General features: G+C 34.1%; 2 protein-coding genes across 2 annotated transcripts; one reads left to right on the forward strand and one right to left on the reverse strand.

Moving 5' to 3' along the window:
- Positions 1 to 1,392: 1,392 nt before the first annotated feature.
- Positions 1,393 to 7,104, forward strand: LOC136233801 (S-type anion channel SLAH4-like). Its single transcript, XM_066023489.1, has 2 exons — positions 1,393 to 2,292; positions 6,735 to 7,104. Exons 1-2 carry the CDS (start codon positions 1,393 to 1,395, stop codon positions 6,993 to 6,995), a joined length of 1,161 nt encoding a protein of 386 aa, XP_065879561.1. The 3' UTR covers positions 6,996 to 7,104.
- A 1,319-nt stretch (positions 7,105 to 8,423) lies between these two features.
- LOC136233919 (uncharacterized) lies at positions 8,424 to 11,726 on the reverse strand. Its single transcript, XM_066023649.1, has 2 exons — positions 11,275 to 11,726; positions 8,424 to 9,063 (listed from the first exon to the last, which is right to left on the reverse strand). The coding sequence occupies exons 1-2, from the start codon at positions 11,558 to 11,560 to the stop codon at positions 8,690 to 8,692; spliced, it is 660 nt and encodes a 219-aa protein (XP_065879721.1). The 5' UTR covers positions 11,561 to 11,726; the 3' UTR covers positions 8,424 to 8,689.
- Positions 11,727 to 14,402: the final 2,676 nt, after the last annotated feature.

A 14,402-nucleotide genomic window follows, 5' to 3' on the forward strand; every position in this document is an offset into this window, starting at 1 on the left:
GCTAAAATGTTGTTTTGAAAATTTATGATAATAATAGACGTTTGAATGCAAGTTGAACGACTGAATATGTATTAAGCTAAATTAAACTGCAGTTAACTAATCATGGTTTGATACATCATTCATCTCTAAACTTGTACAAAAAGGTTAATTGGCCTTTCGAATTTTTAAATTGTCTCGATAGCTCTCCCAACTTACTTAAAATATCCAATAACCTCTTAAACTTGCTTAAAATGTAGCATACGAAAGGTATGTTGCACGCGCCTTGAAAAAGTCAAAAGAATTAATACGTAAGCGACACGTCGAAAAAAAGGGGTTAATTAGTTTGTTTTCACCGTGAAATCCAATATTAAAACCCAACCAAAAGTGTAACAATGTTATTACATAATTCACAAAGTTAAGACTTCTATAGTGAAATGAAACAATAATTAACCTCCTTTCTTTTTTTCTACGTGTCAGTCCAAGTACGACGTGTTGTTTACGCGTCAATTCATTTGACTTTTTCAAAGCACATGCAACACATCTTCCGCATGTAGTTTATTTTTATTTTTTGCAACCGAGAGAATAATTTACTACTTTTTAAAAGCAAGTTGAGGGATCTATTATGACATTTTAAGCAAGTTGGAGGAACTATCAGAACACCTTAAAAGTTCAAGACCACAATCAAACTTTTTGGATAAATCCAGGAGACAAATGATATTAAGCCATTAATCATATGATTCATATGCATATATAAATATGACTGAACACATCAGTTGCTCCCCATACTTGTCCAACTGTATTCAACAACCCTTTCTTCTTTTCCAATTGTATTAAAAAAACCCTAAAACTCTAATTGACTCGTGAACTTTCAAAAGTTCATGATTATTAGTTTATCTGACATTTTCTTTTTGACACTGTGAATACTTTTGATACGTGACAGAACATATCTCTCATTTTCTGCATCCAACAAATTCTACTAAAAAAAATAAGAGGCTATTAAATGCAATTAGGCAGTAACATAGTTGAAGTTTTGTAATTAAGCCTATAAATATCCTCAAAGCAACATCAATTATTACCTTCATTCTCGAAAACCTGCTAGCTTAGACATCAAAGTAAGATCGCCGATTTCCAATCTCTCCTTTAACTAAGGGTGAGCATCAATTCAGTTACTAATTGAACCACATTTTCGGCTAACCAAACCGAAATATCCCTCAAAATGAAAACCGAACAAGCCGAATATGAATCTGACTGTATCAAACAAATTCTATTAAAAAACAGAGAGTTATTAAATGCAATTAAACAAGAATACGAACTCATTAGAAACTTTTAAACCTTGAAGTTTTGGAATTAGGCCTATAAATACCCTCAAAGCAACATCAATCATTAACACTTTCACTCCAAAAACAACCCAAAATGGAAGATTCATCACATTACCCCAAACAAACACAAGATCACATAACAATAGAAACTCCCCCCATCCCCCCCATCAAAACCCCCCAATCACCACCACCCCCCTCCTCAAAACCCAAATCCCCAATCCTCACAAAACTCCACTCAGGCCATTTCCAAATCCCCCTCTCCCTAACCACCCAAGCTCTCCTATGGAAAACCCTAATCACCATATCCTCCTCATCACCACCCCCAAACCCCAAATCATCAAAATCCAATCTTTACACCCTCACATTCCACAAACTCCCCCTCACAGCTTTCCACATCCTCTGGTGGATCTCCCTAACATCCCAACTCACTTTCTCCCTAATCTACATCCTCAAATCCTTCCTCCATTACACCCTAGTCAAATCAGAATTCTCCCATTACATCGGAATCAACATCCTCTACGTTCCATGGATTTCCTTCCTCATCATCCTCCAATCATCCCCATATCCAGTACTTTCAGCTCCGTATCTGGTAATTCTCTTTGCTCTGCCGATTCTGGTGCTGGATTTGAAGCTGTACGGGCAGTGGATAACGACGGAGAAGAGGTTCCTGAGTGTTCTTGCGAATCCGACGAGTCAGATATCGGTGATGGGGAATTTGATTGTGGCGAAAGTGGCGGCGGAAAGGGGGCAGAAAGAAGGGGGGATCTTTATGTTTTCACTTGGGATGGTGCATTATTTGGTGCTGTTTGTTACGCTTTATCAGAGATTGAGTGGGGGGAATTGGAATAGTTTTCCGGCGATTTTGAGACCGGCGTTCTTTTTGTTCTTTGCTGCACCGAGTCTTGGGAGCTCGGCGTGGTGTTCGATTGTGGGGAGGTTTGATACTTCGTCGAAGATGATGTTCTTTCTCTCTTTGTTCCTCTTCATGTCTCTGGTAATTATGTTACTTTGTAAAACACAAAAATATCTACAACTTTCGTCACTGTCGGAGACAGATATTTGGGGGTTTTGGGTAATTTTTTTAAAGTATAGTATGTCAAAATTGGACAAAATTTTTTTGCGTCAACGTAAAAAGAATATTTACTTTTTTTTCTTTATAAGTTTATTTTTTTTAACTTTTAGTTATAAATTTTTTATAATTTTCGTAAATTAAAATTTAATTTTGAAATTAAGTATTTGAGTATTAAAAATAAGAAATTGAATTTATTTTTATAAAAAAGAAATATAATAATAATGAATTCAAAAGTATTAGGGTGAAGGTGTAAAAATATCCTTAACGTTTTGGGTTAGGAGCAATTTTACTCCTAACATTGGAAACTAAGAGCAATTTTACCTCTAATATAGATAGTTTGGGTTAATTTGAAGGTCATGAATCTTATTATCTACACTTCGCACATCTATCATTTTATCAGTAACAAATCCCAAATATATCTTGAAATGTAAAAAAAATATACTGTCTTTTGTACGAATTAGAAAAAAAAATTCAAAAAATTCACCAAATTTATAAATATTAATTTTCAATTCTATTATTAAATTAAAAAAACATGAAATCCTTTTTTTTAGAACAAATTGATATGCAATTAGTGCAAAATAAGGAACAAAAATATCTGTGTTTTATAATAGTGTCTGAAATTGACCCAAATTATCAACGTTAGGGGTGAAATTGACCCAAATTATCAATGTTAGGGGGTAAAATTGTTGTTGACTATAAACGTTAGGAGTAAAATTGCACAATTTTAGACGTTAGGGGTAAAATTGCTCCTGACCCAAAATATTAGGGTTATTTTTGCACCTTAACACTATTTGAGTATTAAAAAGTGAGAATTTGATTTTTTTTAAAAAGAGATACAATAAAAATGAGTTCAAAAATCTTATTAAAATAAAGAGTGTAACATAGTTTATAATTATTTGGAAAAAAAAGTTCAAATAAATAAAAACTATACAAAATAAAATAACATTGGTGGGATTTCTATACATGACCACTTATTTCAAAGCATGGTTCTTAAATCAAATCAACCACTCTAAAATATTGAAATTAATAATACTGTACTACATACATACAGTAAATATAAACCAATATTTGGATGAGGTAACAAGGGGTGAACTAACCGCTACTTAAGAGTAGAGCCGGTGGCCAAGGGGATTCAGCCCATCAGGGCTCTGAGCTGGCTCCACCTCTGACTTTGGTAATCCGTAGCAATTTTAATATAGTAATCGAGAGCAATTTTATCTCAAACGTCTAAAATAGTATAATTTTACAATATTTATAAATTAAGCTACTTTTGCGAAAAACTATACTATGATATGGGATTTTCAATTAGTCATCCTAATTGGAACTAACAACCAATGTAAATATTTCATTTGCGGACCTGGCTCGTATGGATCTCACAATATATTTTAAAAATAATGTGCGGGATGGGCTTATCTTATTATGGCCCACAAATATTGTTTTCTCATTGATTTTTAGTTTCAAATAGGATACCTACTCGAAACTCTCATAGCACAATTATCTCTAACGTCTAAAATAATATAATTTTAATGTTACGTAAAAAATTATACTATACCAAGAGATTCTCAAGACATCATACTTGGAACTCACAATCAATGTAAATACCTCATGTGCGGGCACCACTTGTATGGACCACACGATATATTTTAAAAATAATGTGCGGGTTGCACTTATTTTATTATGGGCACACAAATTCGGTATTTTAATTGGTTGTTAGTTTCAAGTATGATGACTACTTGAAAGCATATAGTGTAATTTCTCCAATTTAACTTTTAACGTTTGAAAATTAGATCAATGTTCAATCATTATTAACGGATCACTTTATGAAATCATGAATTTCATTATCTCTAATTTATTTATGTGTTGTGTTATTACTCATTAGTAGTAACAAAACAAAAACACGTGAAAAAGAAGATAAAAAAGTTTTAAAAAAAATATATCGTGTTCTGCAACAGATCAGAGACATTCTGTGCAAACAAGATGTTTTTTACTTAGATACTTATTTTGATCTGTTGTTGATGAGTGATAATATAACGTATATGTAGAGTGAAGTTAATAAGATTCATGATTACGTAGAGTTTAATTGTAGTTAGATGTAAAATTAGTCTAACTTGTAAACTTTAGCAGTATAATTACACTATTTACGATGTTAAAGATAAAATTGCCCGTGCTTGTGAACGTTGAGGATATTTTCTATCGTATCCCTAAAAAACTAGTCTGTATGATTCGGCTTTTGTTTTTACTATTTGCTATCGTTGGTGGTACATAGATATTAGCTTACTTTTTTGGGGGGATAATTAACAAAGTTAGTCATATAGTTATGGGAGGAAACAGATCTGGCTTTAAAGTACAAAATAGTAGAATCTTAAGTTTAACGTTTAATGAACAATGCAATTTTAAGTCTTATTAACGAGAGATGTGTTTTTTTTTTGTCATATACAATTTCATGTTCCACCCACCCTCTGAACCTATCGTCTCGAACCTCCAATAAGGTCTAAAATTGCACATTTTTTGTTAATAAAAAAAAACTTGTGTTCCATTATTGAGGCTAGAAATTGCACTTTTAATAAACAGTAGGTTAAAAATTGCATTGTTTTGTATGTGTAGACTAAATCTGATACTCTCAATTTTAAACATTATCCTTTTTTCTTAAAAGATACCGTAAATTACACATATGACCACTCATCTTTGCTCTTAATAACATGATGGTCACTCAACATCGATAGAAAGTCCAAGAATTAAAGTTTTTTAAAACTCGATTTCATATGGAACCATATTTTCGATTTTTTAAAATCATAATTTTTTGAGATTTCTCTCTCATAAGTAAAAAGCACGTAAATGAGTTCAAAATAAGAAACTTTTATGTATTTAACAAGATAAAGTTGAATGACTTTTATGTAAATGAGTTCAAAATAAGAAACTTTTATGTAACTAACAAGATAAAGTTGAATGACTTTTATGTCTTGTTTTGAGGTTGAGTGACCACTATGTTAGTAACGACAAAGTTAAATGGTAATATGTGTAATTTTCCCTCCAAAATAGCTATAAGCAGATGTTTATAGACCTATTCACGATTCGGATACCCATCCAGATTTGTGTCTAATGTGCCGAGCTTGAACAAAGAAAAATAATTTGAGGCTCGACGCGCTAAAATCCGCCTATATTTAGGTGAGATTTAAATTTTATAAAAATAACACGGGTAGACCAAATTCGGTCTGCATATCAATATTAATTATTAAATTTTATAGGAAATATTTCTTATGTATAAATTTTAACTATTAAAATCTATGTATACTTTTTTAGGTGGATTTATTTAGGTTAGGTTTGAGATTTGATTTTTAAGTTGGATTAGTTCTCGGCTAAGTTTTTTTTTTTTTTTTCAAAAGCTTGCTAGCACAGTCTAGCCCAACCCATGAATATGTAGACATGTTCACGAGACTGGGTACCTGCCCAGGTTCACGTCCCTCCGAGTCTGACTTGGATAAGAAAAATTGACATCGGGTCCAACCCCACTCATGCCTGCTAAAGTGTGCCTATTTGGGAGCGGACTTGAAATTTATATAAACAGTCTGGACCGCTCCGGCCCGGCATGTCCTATTAATATTAATTATTAAATTTAAATATTTTCTATTAATTATTTATTTTTAAGTATAAATTTTATGCTTTATTATTAAATACTATGTCATTATTTGGCAAATAGTTATTAGCTGGTTACATTAGCGGTTAGTTGGTTACCTTTTTGGTTAGCTGATTTGACTAGCTGACTGTGTAAACTTGTTTGGTAAAACTTAGATGATTGATATTAGCTGTTTGCGTAAAATGACAAATAAGGATATAGTAAAATCTTTATTTGGGATTAAAGGGTAGTAATTAGGGGTAAAAATGTCCTTCAAAAAGATTGAACAATAAGCTAATTGAACAAGTTTCTAAAACCAGCTTTTTCAAAAATAGCTTTTTGGACCCAATAAGGTCGTTCAAACATCTCTTCACCAAAAACCACTATTAGAGATTTGACTAGTCAAAATCTTTAAAATGGTTCAAACCTCTAATTTTACCAAAAAAAAAACTTTTTACCAAATAATACCTATGTATTTTTAGGTCGACTTATATGAGTTGTGCTTAAGTCCAAGCAAAGACAGTCTGAGCTCATCTAAATTAACAATGGGCTTGAGCTTAATATTTTTCTGCGAAAGCCCACTGGACCTAACGCAGCTCAATCCATGAACATGTCTAGTTGTTTTTCAATTCTAACCAAATTTTCTATATCTACTTTTTCCCGTAAAACAACAAAAACAAACTATAAAAAGGACAACCAGACGGATACTAATGATTTTACGCGCTTCTTCTTCTTCTTCCTTATTTCACAGGCAAGCAGGCCAGCACTTTTCAAGAAATCAGTAAGAAAATTCAATGTTTCATGGTGGACATACTCATTTCCATTAACTTTCCTAGCTCTTGCCTCCATTGAATATGCACATGAAGTTAAAAGCTATATGGCAAGCAAATTGATGTTAGTTATATCTGCAATTTCTGTTCTGGTTTTCTTCGGATCCATGTTGCTTACTGCTATCAACTTTCATCTTCTTCTCCATGAAAAAGATCCTTTTCTATCTCTCTTCAATTCTTGACCGTGTTTTTCGTATATGAAATCGAGTGAAATTGAATGAAATTGGATGAAATAAAACTTGGGACATCAACTATAAAAGATATAAGAAGTCTTGTTGGTGTTCATAAGCATATCTTTCTTCTAAGAATTTTGTAATTATATGTTATTTTAAGTTCCGTTTAGTTCTTCTTTTTGTAGCTCGTTTTTCTTCCGTTTTACTCTAAATAGTAGATATGGAGAAAGTACAAATTTATCACTTTTTTTGTGGGGGAATTGTAGATTTTTCCCCCTAACGTATGAAATGGTAAGTATTTATTGATAATGTTTTCAAGCAAGATCAATTTTATGATTTATCCATGTCTAACGAAAAATTTAAACAGACTGGTTTATAGACATGTTCATGGGTTGGATTAGACCGGATCTCTATGGGCTTGACACGTAAATACTTTGTCTAAGTCCTCCTCACACCGCATTGTTTTCAAATCAAGCTCGGGTCGAGCTGAGTCAGCCTAAAAGAACTAATTTTCATGCACAACCCACTCAACTAATGTATTTATATAAAATAAATAAATTAAAATTAAACTATGATTATGAACGATAAAAAATGAATTAAACTCAAATTTAGCCAATTAATCAATAAAACTCAATAAACATAATCCTAAATAAACAAAAATAAAAAAAAATTAGATATATATATATATATATAAAAGGCCGGATCGACTTGGGCTTTTGAACAAATCCCAACCCCAAATTATGAAGGGGACTTAGACAGGTCCATGAATCGCTCTACTGGTTTGATAGTTATTTGACCGCTACATTGAACCTTACAAATAAATTTCACGATATATTGAAACAATATTTATACATTTTCGCAGGTTATTTGTAAGTGTATTCATAACAGAATAAACATTTTAGACATTTTTTTTTATGATTAACTTATATGTAGACATAGTTGTTAATATAAAGGTTTGTTCCGTCCTCTTGGCTGAATTCTGAGGTCTTTATTTCGTTCTCAATCTTGGTTGGGAAAAGGGATTTAGACGTGTCATCATGGAGTTGGACTAGAAGGTTGTGTTTGATTTTATGTCGGGTTTGATTGGTCGTAGGCATCCTTTTTCCTAGCTTATTGATATAGGTTTGTTCATACGTACCGAGAAGGATTAGATAGAAAATTCCGTAAGGAGTCTCTCTCTTGATGTGCCTCCCGCAATCATCCAACACATTCTTTCCAACGATCAATTTGACGCTGTTAGGAATAAATAGATCAATGTTTAGGCGTTTATTTACTCCTTTTTGTTTGTTGAGCCGTTTCGTAAGCCTTACTTTTGTAACAAAAAGAATTTGTTAACATTTTGACATGTTGAAATAACAGTCAAATTTTTCGTAACGTAAAGGATAAAATCTACACTCCTAACAACGAACGGCTAACAGTTCACGGGAACTGCCGAACTTATGTTAAAAGATCTCAATTAATCATCAAAATACCCAATAATTAGTCCAATAAATATTCTTCCATTCTATTTCAACATTTATACCTAATTAAATTTGAAGCTGATAATTAAATCTATTCATTCCTCTTTCTTTTTCTCCAATTTTGCTTTCAATCTATTGTTCTTCACAAACTCACAAAAATTCAACCATATCAGCAAACCCAAACTCAAATGTTCACAAAAGATTTGATCTTTATATAGCAAGAGATTCGTTCTTCATCGTTATTCAGGTGTTCTTCTTGCTACCGGAACGCGATAATCTCAAGTCCAAAGACTGCAATTGGTTCCTCATTTCTTGATTCTCTGCAAGTAATCGATCATACTCGAGAAGGAAACCTTCCGATTGCTTCCTTAGAGCTACTGCATTCGTTTCTGAAGCATGCGCGTCTTTTGTCTTCGCGTCGATTTCAGATTGGAGGTGCTTCAGCTTTGATCTAAGCGCGGTTAGTTCTTCTTCCAGCGCTTTTTTCTCCTCGAATTTTCCGTCTTCAACTGCTCGACTTTGTTTCTTTACGGCTTCCATGTTCTTCCTTCGCATCCGAAGTTCTCTGATGTAATGATGCAGTCTGTCTATCATTAGCCCGAGGAAAAGCGAGGCTCCTGCAAGTAGAAAACGTTATATTCATGGATTTGTGGCGCAATAAGTTCAAACTTTCAAAAAACAAACTCGACCCTGTTCGTGTTTATGTCTAACTATGTTGCACAGACACGAACATGGAAACGTTATTTCTAAAACATGACCTTCAAATGAAAACGGACACAGACACGAAATGCAAAAAAGCTACTATTGAGAAGTGTCCATGTAGCATAGATCGAGATGGAGAAGGGAAAGAAGTGAGGAGGAATGTATGCAAAACTATTAAAACAACAGGGATAAGGTGCAAAAATACCCTTAACGTTTAGAGCCAGGAGCAATTTTACCTCTAACATCTAAAATGATGCAATTTTACCGTAACATTGGCAGCCACGAGCAATTTTACCCTTAACGTTGACAAGTTGGGTCAATTTCAGACATTATTGTAAAACACATATATTTTGTTTCTTATTCTGCACCAATTGTATATCAGTTTGTTTTAAAAAAAAAAGATTTCATATTTTCTGTGGTTTAATAATAGAATTGGAGGTTAATATTTATTAATACGGCAAAATATTTTGAATTTTTTTTTATCAAACTCATAAAATAGACAGTATATTTTTTTCTTATTTTTTTCCATGTCTAATATATTTATGATCGTCACTAATGAGTGATAAAATGACTCACATGTGAAATGTAGATGAGAAAATTCATGACCAGGGAGACAGTTTGATACATTATTTCTAAAATTGACCCAGCTTGACAACGTTAGGGGTAAAATTACTCTTGGCTGCCAACGTTAGGGGTAAAATTGCTCCTGACTGCAAACGTTAGGGGTATTTTTGCACCTTATCCCAAAACAATAGCAGAAGTATACTGATAGAGAAGCAGATGCACACAAACCGAACTTTCGATAATGGCTACAAATATACGATACTTAAAGTATCTCGCGCATTAGTCATGCTTCAATGGAAAGTAGCAATCAGGACGAACAATAGAGAAAGATAACACTGAATGCAGGCTCTACTTGAAGGAAGTAATCGAAAATTCGGGGTTTTTCTTTACGAAATTTTGAAAAGAAGAACCAATTGGACACTAAACATTGTTAAAGATAAGCTATCTAACGAAAAAGAAACGCTTCAAGCAAATACCTTATTTAGTACATATTCAGATGATAACTTGAACATTCAATCTGAAAATAACAAGGATTTTTCCTCAGAATAAAGTTGTTTCTGAGGAAAAATCCGTGAGTAAGGTCCGGTTTTTTCTAAGGCTAATGCTCATGTTTGGTTTGTCAGAAAACGTACAAAATCATTGTCCAAATGACCGGTTTTGGAAACAAAGAAGCCGGTGATGGTATCACCGGGTTCAATGACAGATGTCTATATACACACCTAACATTTGACAACAGACATATGACACCGGTGTCTGAACAACTGCTGCAACTTTGTCACCGATGCTATTTCGGAAACAGAGAACCGGATGATGGTATCACCAGGTTCAATGACAGATTCTACGTACACGTCTAACATTTGACAAGAGACATATGACACCCGTGTAAGAACAACTGCTGCAACTTTCTCACCGACGTCTCTCAACATGTGACAGTGAATCCGGTGATTCAATAACCGAATTATTTGCTTCCGAAACAAGTCTTTTACATATGAGTAAGGACTTTTATTTCAAAAAAGCATTATTCAAAGAAAAAATCCAAAAACAATGCTCACTTCGTCTAAAGGATGTTTGGTTGCTCATTTTCATGACACGGTTTGAAAGGATGAGTTTTAGATATTTGTTTAGTGACCTCTGTTGCTTTTTTTTAAAAGCAGAGAATACTGCTTTTTAGAAAAACAGTTTTTTCAAACAGTAAACAGCATACTGTAAATGCCGAAAATGTTATTTCTAAAACATAACTTTCATAAATATCCTTAAAACAAAAACAGACCCAAAAAGCAGAAACCCTACTAAAAAGAAGAAGTATCCCTGCAACATATTTGGATCCATCAAATGTTCAGTCAAGCAGAAAAGCGATCTGTTCAAATCTCAAATCACGAATCAAACAGTGATATCATATCATCAATGAACCAATCTAATCTAAGCATTTAGCAAGTCAAACAATTAATACCCAATTCGATCAAATCCCCAAATTCCAAAAACATCAAATCCCAAAATTCAATAACTGATCGAACTAATCCACATTAACCCTACAGAAATCGCAAAAAAGAGAGTAGAATTACCCATTAGAGTAGCTTCAAGAAGGAGTTTGCCCATGAGAACCATATCCGTCGGATTGACAGAACCTTCCTCGATCATCGGACTATTCTGGATCTTCGTCATGCTATGAACATTTGAAAGCAACACCACAAATATCGTTCCCGCCACCGTCTTCACCATGACTGGCCCGTGACCGCGCTTGACCCGATCCAGAGCCATCAGAACTAACTTCCTTAATGGAGTCTTGAAACTCAGAATCAAAATCAACGCCATCTCCGAGAATATCAATGTATACAAAAGCTGAATCATTTTTTTTCTTGGACTGTGTGTCAGAGAGAAACAGGGATAAAGATTTCAAAGGTCAAGGTATTGAAGGTATAATAGATCATGTGCCAACAAAAATGGCGGCCACTTAGAATTGGAGAGAGATCAGAGAAACGAAGATGTCTCTCTCTGCTTTGAAAGTTCAGAGTTTATTTGTTTGGAAAAATAGACTAGTTAAAAAAAAAAATTAATAATTTATTATTAACCGTATCTTGAAGGGATAATTACTAATCTAACCCAATCAAAACCCTAATTTATATATCTAACCCACCTTTCCATTTTACCAAATTAGACATTTAAACCAATTTTGGACAAAACTACCCTTATTCTTATATAACAACCATCTCCTCCTTCCCTTTCATTTACTTTCACATTCTCACAGCAAAATTCATCAACTCAACTCATGATCTAAGCACATCCATACCTCATTCAAGTTCATGTAAGTATCATTCCTTCATTTTTCATACACATTACTAGAAATACACAGTTGGTATTCGAATACATTTGCTTGAATCTTGACATTTTCCGATTCCGCCATTGTCTCCCGATGTGTCGCATTCTGGTGCTCAAATGCGACATAGAGAATCAAATGCGACAAGGACTCGCATATACCTTATCGCATTCAGAGTCATGTCGCATTTACGGTCGCATTTGATGTCGCATTTGGTGTAGCATGTCGCATTTGCGGTCGCATTTCGTTGTAACATGTCGCATGTTTGTCGCATTTTGGTGTAGCATGTCGCATTTGAGTCGCATTTACATATGAATTGGCTTTATTATGTTTTTTTATCACATGTCCATTTTACTAAATGTAGAAGTATGTCAACCAAAGAGAGGTGTACGTGTTTTTTTTATCTTGGAACGGACTGTGGGCCACAGAGGGAACTGTGATGACGTACGTGGGTGGTAAAGCGAAGTTGTTGGTTTTGCCAACAGATATTGACTTGCAAAAGTTGAAAGAGAAAGTTTATGGTGCACTTCGCGTTGATTCAACCTCGTATGATCTCCAAATGTCCATGCAGGCGACATATGGTCCAAATAAACTGCGTGGTGGGATAGCAGATATTGATGACGATGAAGATGTCATGGGATTCAATGAATCCGACCGATTTGATTCCATTGTATGTTACTCTAAACATGCGAACAACAGAAGCTTCAGCATTGTGACCTAACAAGGCTGGACATGTTAACAAGGATGGACATGTTGGTCAAAGCAAACCAACGGAAGTAGTAAGTAATGATCCCACCATCGAACTGGATGCTCCTATACATGGTAAGGATGACAACGATTGTTGTTGAGCGATTTCCGCAAGTGCACGGTATACGCTTGTAGTAATAAAAGATATCGAACCCACAGGGAACGCTTTTTAACTAAAACTTTATTTAATTCGGTTTAATCACGTGTTTAGGTTTAATAAAAGAAATACGTTTAGTTGATGGAATAGGTTTTGATAAATTAGGATTAGATAGAAGGATTATATTGAGTTTAGAGAACAATTCTGTTTTGGAATTTTGATTACAAAACAGATACTTCCGTAATTGGAATACAATAGATCTTATTTTCATAAAGCAAAGTAAACAACTTTAACTTTGTGAGATTATGGACATGTAACAATATAGCGATTTACTCAGTTAAATGGCTTCGAACCATAGAAATCCCCCTGGCGTTGAGATGATTCCTACCTTAATCAAATTAGTGTTTTACTTCTGATAAGCCGCGATCAGCGATCATGTCATCCATAAAAACTAAATTTGTTAAGTGTTCAACAAAGTTCTTAATTGAATAAGATGGAATAGAACGTTTTAATAAAAACACCAATTTATCATTTTGAAAATCATTTTGTCAGAACAACATCAAAATAACAACAGTAAGAATGTGTTGAATAAATAAGTATATCATTAATGAAATGTGAATTTCCACAAGTTAACAGAGAAGTAGAAACTTGGATAGCATTGCAACGAAAACTTTGAGATCCGGGTCGTCAATCTTTCTCTCAAACTCCGTAGGTTCGTCAAACCTCATGCGCTTCAGCCGTCAATTCTTCTCGCTGGATCTTCGGAATAGAGACTGATCTCGTCCACTACCAGAATGAAAACTAAACTAATACTGTTTATAACTAATCTAATAACAATTCGTATACATCACGATTGTTTACATAGAAATGAAATCTAAACTTTCTGATTCTTTTCTGAATCAGAAACTCAACATAATAACTTTCTTCTCTAATTTCTCTAACTTTTTCCAACTTAACCAACCTTGATTTCTGAAATGGATCACTTATTTATAGTTGTTGGAGGGTTGTAAATGACGGGTCGTGTCTGCTGGTGAAGGGTCGCTTTTATACGAACGAACAGACGCGTTTTTCTGTTTTAAACATGTGTTTAGTGTGCAGGGAGGTTCGCTGTCGCGACTGAGATTCTGAAAATCTCAGTCGCGACAGGGGATATAGGGGCGAGCTTGAAAACTTCATTTTCCCCCGATCTGGCCTCCGCAAGTTGCGACTGAGATTATGAGAATCTCAGTCGCGACAGAGAGATGTTCTCCCTGTCTCTCGACTGCTTTTCGTCCTCCTCGAGCGTTCTTCTGACTGATATGCATTCTCGGTACGTTTTTAAGGTTTTTCGTCCATTTTAGCTCCGTTTTCGCTCCTATTTGGATTTAACCAAATAATTAAGTACCTTGCATCAAAGAAGTAAATAAAGACGTAAAAGTATTCCAAATGAATATAATTAGCACGATTTTAATGTAATTTAAACGTATTTATGTATGATATTTTAGGTATATTTTGGGCTTAACAAACTCCCACACTTAAGCTTTTGCTAGTCC

Source organism: Euphorbia lathyris, chromosome 6 (genome assembly GCF_963576675.1).
Source record: "Euphorbia lathyris chromosome 6, ddEupLath1.1, whole genome shotgun sequence".
Classification (NCBI taxonomy): Eukaryota; Viridiplantae; Streptophyta; class Magnoliopsida; order Malpighiales; family Euphorbiaceae; genus Euphorbia; species Euphorbia lathyris.